The sequence below is a fragment of the Toxotes jaculatrix genome, chromosome 16 (genome assembly GCF_017976425.1).
Source record: "Toxotes jaculatrix isolate fToxJac2 chromosome 16, fToxJac2.pri, whole genome shotgun sequence".
In the NCBI taxonomy this organism is placed as follows: domain Eukaryota; kingdom Metazoa; phylum Chordata; class Actinopteri; family Toxotidae; genus Toxotes; species Toxotes jaculatrix.
In genome coordinates, this window is record NC_054409.1 from 6,277,822 (window position 1) to 6,286,594 (window position 8,773).

The 8,773-nt window shown below is 43.1% G+C and overlaps 1 protein-coding gene across 1 annotated transcript; it reads left to right on the plus strand.

Moving 5' to 3' along the window:
- Nucleotides 1–125: 125 nt before the first annotated feature.
- mfsd14ba (major facilitator superfamily domain containing 14Ba) lies at nucleotides 126–8,569 on the plus strand. The gene is made up of 12 exons (XM_041059768.1): nucleotides 126–218; nucleotides 3,435–3,533; nucleotides 3,800–3,862; nucleotides 3,942–4,069; nucleotides 4,249–4,363; nucleotides 4,908–5,126; nucleotides 5,538–5,651; nucleotides 6,066–6,137; nucleotides 6,330–6,442; nucleotides 6,950–7,047; nucleotides 7,578–7,741; nucleotides 8,297–8,569. The coding sequence occupies exons 1-12, from the start codon at nucleotides 144–146 to the stop codon at nucleotides 8,567–8,569; spliced, it is 1,533 nt and encodes a 510-aa protein (XP_040915702.1). The 5' UTR covers nucleotides 126–143.
- The last annotated feature ends 204 nt before the right edge of the window (nucleotides 8,570–8,773 follow it).

An 8,773-nucleotide genomic window follows, 5' to 3' on the forward strand; every position in this document is an offset into this window, starting at 1 on the left:
TCCCCGTTTATATCCTGTTATTATCCTCTGATTGTCGGTTTAGCCTCTTCGGGGCTAAGTAAGGAGACATCCTGGAAGCACCTGGAGAACCGCGGATATCTACGCGGCATGGGTGCTTCGTGACCCGCGGCAGGTGTGAAGAGATGGCGGGGGAGCCACCGGCGGGCACTGGCCGGGTGGTGCTGGTCAAGAAGATCATCATGAAGGACGGAGCAGCGGTGAGTGAACGGCCCCGCCATCATACTCCCTTTTTTTATTATCGCTTTACCAACCTGTATGAATGTTTTTTTTTTTTTTTCCTGCATGTATCCAAGAGATTTTATTAAATCATGTTTAGTTTCTGTAAATTCAATTCAACCACGCGCACTATACAAGTCAGAGACCCGCATCTAGTTAGAATCATTTTTATTTTCTGTAAAACTAAAAATACGCTCAGTGTGTGTGTGTGTGTGTGTGTGTGTGTGTGTGTGTGACATAACAGAGTATTAAAACACATGACGCAAGGCTCATATATAAAATCAGCGGTGCTTTAAAAGGCGAATATTCACGTTCTTGTTATTTTTATATTTTATTTTTTCACAGCAAAATACGCAGAAACAGGATCATTAGTCGAGTAAAGCCGCTCATATTTTCTGTATTGAAGATTCATAGCGGGGGGGGGGTTATTGTTTTTGTGAGCGTCGCTGTGACCAAACACATCTGATCAAATGTTCAGATGTTCAGAAGCTGATTAAATGAATGAGTGAATGAATGAATGAATGAATGACTGATGCGAGAATGAGCCCGAACAGAGCGGATCTGGTCCAAAATGGCTGGAGATGAGAGTGTGAGTGTGTGAGTGTGTGTGTGTTGTAATGGAGACATGGCAGAGAGCTGGGCTTAGTGTGCTGCTGCTGCTGATGTGGTCAGGATGGATCCATTATCTGTTACGTAACAAGCTGTGTGCCTGAAATACACCGAGGGCAGGCTCAGACTGCAGATCCAACACCCCGCAGCCTCCATGGCTCCGTCAGCGTCCATTTTACCGCCACCTTCACGGAGACGTTTCCATTATTCTGAGCTCAGATGGTGTTTGTCATCGACTTAAATCATCAGAGAATCAGATGCGTGCTATTAAAACTACCTTTACCTAAAATTATGGGAAACAGTGGGGTTTTTTTTTTTACAGCATCAAGCAGAAATGTCAAACAGTGTCTGATTCCAGCTTCTCCTCTGTGAAGATGCGCCGCTTCTCTCTGTTTGCCATCATCCTAAAGCCATAAATCCCTGGGTTTGGATTGTGATGCGCGTCTCCCACGATTTTCTGAGACTGAAGTAAATAATAAATAACAATGAATAAAGTCACTGTTAAAATAATCAACAGATTCACTGATGTGAAAATAATCACTGGTAGCAGTTCTACAGCATAAAGACTCTCGAAGAGATTAGAAATAAACATATATATAAAACATAAATAGACCCAGTAATGAACAAAACTGAGTTCAATTAATTCCAACAAATGTCAAACATTTGTTGCTTCCAGCTTCTGAAACGTGAAGCTCTGCTGCTGATTTTACTTTCTGGCCCTCTAGTCATTCTAGTAAAATGACCCATCTTTGTGTTTTGGGTCTGACCACGGTTGAATAAATAAATCATCGACATGAATATGTCAGCTTCTGCTCTGGGCGACTGCGATGGACATTTTTTTCCTCTGTTCTCTGATGTTCTATTGACCAAACATCAAGAAAATCATCCGCAGATTGATTGATACTGAAAATAATTGTTAGTTGCAGAGTTTCCCTGAAGAGATCGTGACGCAGCTCATCTTGTGATGACCTTACTGAGGAGAAAGTGGTCTAATCATTCATTTTATGGCGTCTGCTGTGTGACATATTGCCTCTTATTCCTGTTATGATGATGTCAGTGAAAGGCGGTCTTTGTTCCAGGCTTGGTGGGCCCTGAAACCTTGTATGTACACAATGGTGGCATCTTGGCAGGTACCAACTCATCGGGATATAACACCGTCCATTTTCGTAGCATGGACGTGGATCAGCTCTCCAGCTGTTTTATCACATTTTCTCTTGGATCAACATATTCCATATATGGCTGTACTGTATGTTGCACTTCATATTTAAGCTCTGAGAATCAGTGCAGTCAGTCTGTAAATACATAGGTGTTTTCAGACCTTGTTGCTTTTTGCACTTTACTGTGCAGATTTAATTTTAAATAGATAAAACTGCCACACTTGCTCATTAATCTAAACTCATATCTGGATAGAAACCATGGAAGTCCAGGGAACTTCACTGCTCATCCCATAGTTAATGCCATCATCCCTGTGGAGAAGCATGGTGGTGGCAGCACACTGTGGCTGGTCAGAATTAAGGAAAAGATGAATGCAACCAAATACAGGGAGGTCCTTGACCTGAGACTGGGAGGGACAAATCTCTGTCTGTCTTTGAGTGGCCCAGCTAAAACCTAGATTTAGAGCATCTGTGCAGAGACCTGAAGATGGCAGCTCACAGATGCTTCCTGTTCAGTTTGACGGAGCTTGAGAAAGAAAAGGGTAAACTTCCCAAATCCAGGTGTGCAAAGCTCATAGAGACTTAAAGCTGCTTCTGCGAAGTACTGAAATATCTAAAAATGTGTTTTCATTTTGTGTGTATGATATGAATGTACAGTATCTAAGAGCACAGTGTGTTTTAGAAAACCCCTCTGCATTTAGAGTAACAAAAGCCGTCATCAAACATCGGGTCGGATTCAAACAGTTTCTGGATAAAATCACAATGATTTTTTTTTTTTTTTTAACCTCAGTTTAACATGTTGGGAACGTCACTGTAAGCATGAGACAGATTAAACTTTTGACCTGATGGTGCCAGATGAAAAATTCAGAGGATTCTACCATACATAGTCAAATATTAGTCACTGTTTGTTAAATTTAGAGAAATTGATAGAGAAAAAAAAAATCTGATCCTCCAAGTTTCAAAGTCAGAGGCAACCAAAAAAATATAAAGACAGGAAACAAATCACACAGACTCTCACCTGCTGTCATGAAAACTAAATCTTTGTTGGTATAACCTATTATTATTCAAACTAAACATAGAAAATAGTCCATATCTGCACCTAAATCTGTGTCAGTGTGCTGATAATCACTTCATGTGAGGTGCTCCAGTTTAGTACCTGCTCTATTTTAATCAGTCAGAATGTTGAGCTGCGTTAGAAAATGGGTTTATCTCCTCGTCTCCTCTTTTATAGACAAGTTACTGTGCACAAGAGAAGAGTAGAATTATTCAGTTATATTAAGTTTATAATCTCTGTGTTTTTACTTGTTTTACGAATCTGTACGGATCTGTAAAATCGGTGGAGTGCCCCTTTAATTTCAGAATCAAGTTCAAATCTGAGTCACATCAAAACGTAATAGTGATGATAATTTGTGTGTGTGTGTGTGTGTGTTTCAGTTCCAGCAGGGTATCGGCAGACCCAGTGTGTATCACGCGGTGGTGGTGATCTTCCTGGAGTTCTTCGCCTGGGGTTTACTCACCACGCCCATGCTCACTGTGAGTAACGCCGCGTGGTGGAGGGAAGATGGCGGTCTGTGATGGCGTCAGTGTCACAGTTAATTTAAGTACCCGTTCTCCAGATCAGGGTCCAGAACGCTCTGTCTGGAAAACTGGTATATGAGATATATGAGTGCAGGGTGAATCAACCAACCATCTTTTTTGTTCACTTAGTTTATTTTGCTCCACAAATCTTGTTGTTGTTGTTGTTGTTGTTTTGCTGAAACTGTGAAGGTTGTGTGGGTAATTGTTTTCTCTTTTTGTAGGTTTTACACGAAACCTTTCCCCAGCACACGTTCCTGATGAACGGACTCATTCAGGGGGTGAAGGTAAGAACTTACTGTTGCAGATGCTTCTGTTAAGTGAGGGTTGTTGACACTGTCACTGACTCCGCCTCTCCCTGTCAAGGGTCTGCTGTCTTTCATGTCCGCCCCTCTGATCGGCGCGTTGTCGGACGTGTGGGGCAGGCGCTCCTTCCTGTTGGTCACCGTCTTCTTCACCTGTGCTCCGATCCCTCTGATGAGGCTCAGCCCCTGGTAGGACTCACTGTTTTCTGATGGAACAATGTGTTCAGTTGTCTACAGATTATTACGAGCTAATGGATCGAAAACAAGTCATGTGATCAATCCACGGTTTCCATTCGTTCACAGGTCAGTTAGAGTAGTTCACGTTCTTTCTTGGTTTGAGTTGTTCCTCACACCTGCTCACCCTGCAGGTGGTACTTCGCCATGATCTCCATGTCCGGAGCTTTCTCCGTCACCTTCTCGGTCATCTTCGCCTACGTCGCCGATGTGACAACGGAAAGAGAGAGGAGTACAGCCTACGGTCTGGTGAGGACGAATGTCTGACTCTTTGTCCCTGAATTTAAAGAAATCTTTAAATATATATTTTACTTATATATTTTACTTATATATACATACGTATGCACACACATATATATACAAGAGCATCTGTGAAGTGTCACAAAGCAGTCGCACAGGCAATGACATATACACATCACAATGATCTCATACTATCGAGTGGATGGATGGTGGTGTTGAATGACTGACACTGAATCTGCAACCTCGGAACAGAAACTGACACGTGAGCTAAATCAGAGAACAGACACAAGCTCAGGAGACAAAAAAACAGGAGACAACCACCTTTGTGTTTGTCTTTATGTCCAAAGTTACTTTATACATCGTTTGGACACAGTGATACCTGCTGTAAAAAGTAGGTAGTAAAGAACTTAGCTCACACTTCTATGACCAGATTCAACTTCATCTGGGTTCTGTGTTTATTTCTAATGAGCAATCATGTTAAGCCCTAAATTTGGTAAACATCAGCATTTTAGCATAGCTCTCTCCGTTTCTCTCTCTCCTCTCAACCCTCCAGGTGTCGGCCACTTTCGCAGCCAGCCTGGTGACGAGTCCAGCCATCGGGGCGTACCTGTCAGCCTGGTACGGGGACAACTTGGTGGTTCTGTTGGCCACGCTGATCGCTCTGGCCGACATCTGCTTCATCCTGCTGGCCATGCCCGAGTCTCTGCCGGACAAGATGAGGCTCAACACCTGGGGGGCGCCCATATCCTGGGAGCAGGCCGACCCCTTTGCTGTCAGTAACAAATAGTATCTGCTTGGCTCGTTGTATGAATTATGAATTTATAGCAGACTGACTTGTTTTGTTTTTATAGTTGCCTGAAGTCTTTTCTCAGTGATTTGATTCTCTTCTCTGTTTTTGGATGCAGTATGTAAAAAGTGGAGGCGGGGGCGAAGGCACCTCAGTGTTCCTCAACACAGTAACATTGTTTTAATAATTTAATGCTAACATAGGATTACAGGATGTTAGGATGAAGATAAGATAAAATGAGATGCACAGATTTCACAGCCTGTAACATTTACCCCTTTGAGTTCCAGGCGTTAATTGGTGACTAACTGATCATCTGACAGCACCGGTGTTGTATTTCCTATCTCTCTGTCCCTCTCTCTGCCTGTCTCTCTCTCTCTCTCTCTCTCTCTCCTTCAGTCCCTGAGGAAGGTGGGTCAGGACTCAACTGTCTTACTGATCTGCATCACTGTGTTCCTGTCGTACCTGCCGGAGGCTGGACAGTACTCGAGCTTCTTCCTCTACCTGAGACAGGTGAGGCACAGTGTTTTCCTACGTATGATTGCTAACATTGTTACTGAGATCACTACTACAACTGAGGTGAGGACAGAGCTGACCAGTGGATCCTACACTTCAGTGGTCACCACTCATTCTCCTATTAATATAATTGTTCAGCCTCTGGCAGAATTCTCTCATTATGGGAACCAGCTCATGTGAGCTAAACAGCTATCCGCCTGGATGTTGTTGTTGATTTTAGCCATTAATACAATGTTGTGTTGTACACAACATGTGTTGTACACAACATTGTGTGAAATTCTGCAACATGTTAAATGTTATGTACTTTTAATTTGTGTGAGTAGATTATGATCGTTTTTTTCTCTGACACCTGCTGAGCCGCTCCAAAGGTAACACAATAATAATAATTATTATATCTGTCTGTCCATCCAGGTCATAAATTTCTCCTCCACGACCATTGCTGTTTTTATTGGAGTGGTGGGCATCCTGTCCATCGTAGCTCAGGTAACACGTAGCACAAACACTGCAGAGTATATTCATTTACACATAGGTTAAGTTCCACATATTCAGATTAAATCGATAATCAAATATACTCATTCTAATACAACTTGCTTGTGTAATATATTGTAGTAAGAAAAGTTAATAAACGGGAGAAATTTCAAATTAAATATTTCCTTCCACCCCTTTTCTCCTCAGACTCTCTTCCTCACTCTCCTGATGAGAACTCTGGGTAATAAAAACACTGTTCTGTTGGGTTTGGGCTTTCAAATCCTTCAGCTGGCCTGGTACGGCTTCGGATCAGAGCCATGGTGAGATCTGAGTGTGTGTTAGTGTGTGTGTGTGTGTGTGTATGTTCCTGGTTTATGTGGAAGGCTTCGTTCATTCTAAAGGTGTAAAGCCGGTTTTAGACTGTGAGACATTACCGCTGTGTTGGCATTCTGTGTTTTGATTGGGCAGCAGCAGGGAGCAAATCCACCAGTGATCCTACCAGTGATCTGTATTATACCTGACAGGTTACACTATCCACCTACTCTAATCGCATAATCTAACCAAGTAGAGCAGGTTGTCGTTTCAGTTAGAGGAAATGTTTAGCAGTATGGCACAATTAATACAGCTGCCTAATATTATAAACATTGGTCATTGGCCCTGACCAATCAGACTTAGGAACTGATGACTCTGTTGATTGGGTCCCATTGTGAAATGGGACTTTTTTTACTGTTGGAAGATAATTTAACCCTATGTGTGTGTGTGTGTGTGTGTGTGTGTGTGTGTGTGTGTGTGTGTGTGTGTGTGTGTGTGTGTGTGTGTGTTAACAGGATGATGTGGGCGGCTGGTGCTGTAGCAGCCATGTCCTCCATCACCTTCCCTGCTGTTTCTGCTCTGGTGTCGCAGTCTGCTGATCCTGATAAACAAGGTGACCAAGAAAATCTCCTCTCCACTTCTCCTCTCTTCTTCTGTCCTCCTCTTTTCTTCTCTCCTCTCCTCTCCTCTCTCCTCCTTTCCTCCTCTGTACTCCTGTCCTCCTCTTCTCCTCCCACCTTCTCCCCTCTCTTCTCTTCTCCTCTACTCTCCACTCCCCTCCCCTCCTCTTCTTCACTCCTCTCTTTTGCTCTCCTCTCCTCCTCTTCTCTCTTTTCCTCTCTCTCTCTCCTCTCCTCTCCCCATCCTTGTGTCTCCTCTCTACTCCTCTCCTCCTTGCAGCCCCCCCCCATCTCACCTTCTCTCCTCCCTCCTTCTCTTCTCCTCTGTCTACCTCCTCAGATCAATAGGTCAGTGTGTTACTATAGATTTCTCTGATAGAGGTATGTATTACTAAACCAGGGAGTGAAATCAATCCACTGCCAGCTAAATATATCAGAACGTACAGAGTTCACTGTGTCAGCATTAACATGACCTGTCACACCCCCACCCCTCCCTCTCCCCACCCCCCAACCTGCCCCTCAGGTGTGGTTCAGGGGATGATCACAGGGATCAGAGGCCTGTGTAATGGTCTGGGTCCAGCTTTGTATGGATTCATCTTCTTCCTCTTCAATGTCGAGCTCAACACCATGGACCCCATCCAGGGAGACTACAACATCGACCCCCTGCCTCTGCACAGTCCCACTGAGGTACTGTTATTTTCCAGCCAGCTCTCCCTCATCATGATTTGTTAGAGATGTAGCAACAATCAATACAACAACAATTTCACCTACACAGTGTTTCGAACATAAAGGCACCACCTTTCTTTGTGTTAACTTAGGCTCCATCTACTTATAATGAACACTTGTTTTCATAAAGCCATCAGATTGGTTCAGTTTAAACTATATGTGCATAAAAGGAAAAAGGTTCATATCTATCTCTCTCTCTCCCATATATATATATATGAAATATCAATTCAGTTGGTCTTTAGATCCAGATATAGAAATCTGTCATGTGGTTCCTTGTGGCTACGTTGCAGAAAGTATAGTTCAAGTCAATACAATTACAATTAAGTGAAATTAAATGTGCTTTATAAATAAAATTAAATTAAATTAAATTAAATTAAATTAAATTAAATTAAATTAAAAGAACAGCAATATGGGACAAAATTCAAGTCAAGTTATTTTCCAGATTAAAAATGAAAAGACGGAAACGGAGAAAATGGAGTGAGAAAAATCTCTCTTCTCTCTCTCTTTCTCTCTCAGCGGGCGCTCATCCCCGGCCCGCCCTTCCTGTTGGGGTCGTGTACCGTGGTCGTGGCCTTCCTCGTTGCTCTCTTCATCCCTGAGAAGCCCTCCTGCTCCTCCTCTTCCTCCCAGCTGTCCCTCAGCGACAAGCCCCTCCCAGACAGCAAGGAGTCGATGTCCTCACTGGCCGGCATCCACATCAACACGCCCCTCCCGGGCAGCGATGAGGATACCCCTCCCACCGCCAGCGACGAGGACTTTGAGCCACTGCTGCAGGACAGTATTGTTTGATTGACAGGTAGAAGAACCACAGAAGGTGTGGTTAACATCGTGGTTTTATTATTATTATTATTTTTTTTTTGCAAAAAAAAAAAGGACAAAGAACCAGTAACACATTTGCCGTAGGGCAAAACTAAGTGTACTTTAAAAGTCAGGAAATTGTGATTGACAGCCAGAAGCTCCAACAGTATTGTTTCTTTGCCAGAAAGAGGAACT

Bases quoted from the DNA above. Each gene is read 5' to 3' on its own strand.
- mfsd14ba (XM_041059768.1), top strand. From the start codon at position 144: ATGGCGGGGGAGCCACCGGCGGGCACTGGCCGGGTGGTGCTGGTCAAG. The intron at 6,138-6,329 runs GTAACACGTAGC...TTTTCTCCTCAG, and splicing joins TCCTGTCCATCGTAGCTCAG to ACTCTCTTCCTCACTCTCCT. The intron at 6,443-6,949 runs GTGAGATCTGAG...GTGTGTTAACAG, and splicing joins GGCTTCGGATCAGAGCCATG to GATGATGTGGGCGGCTGGTG.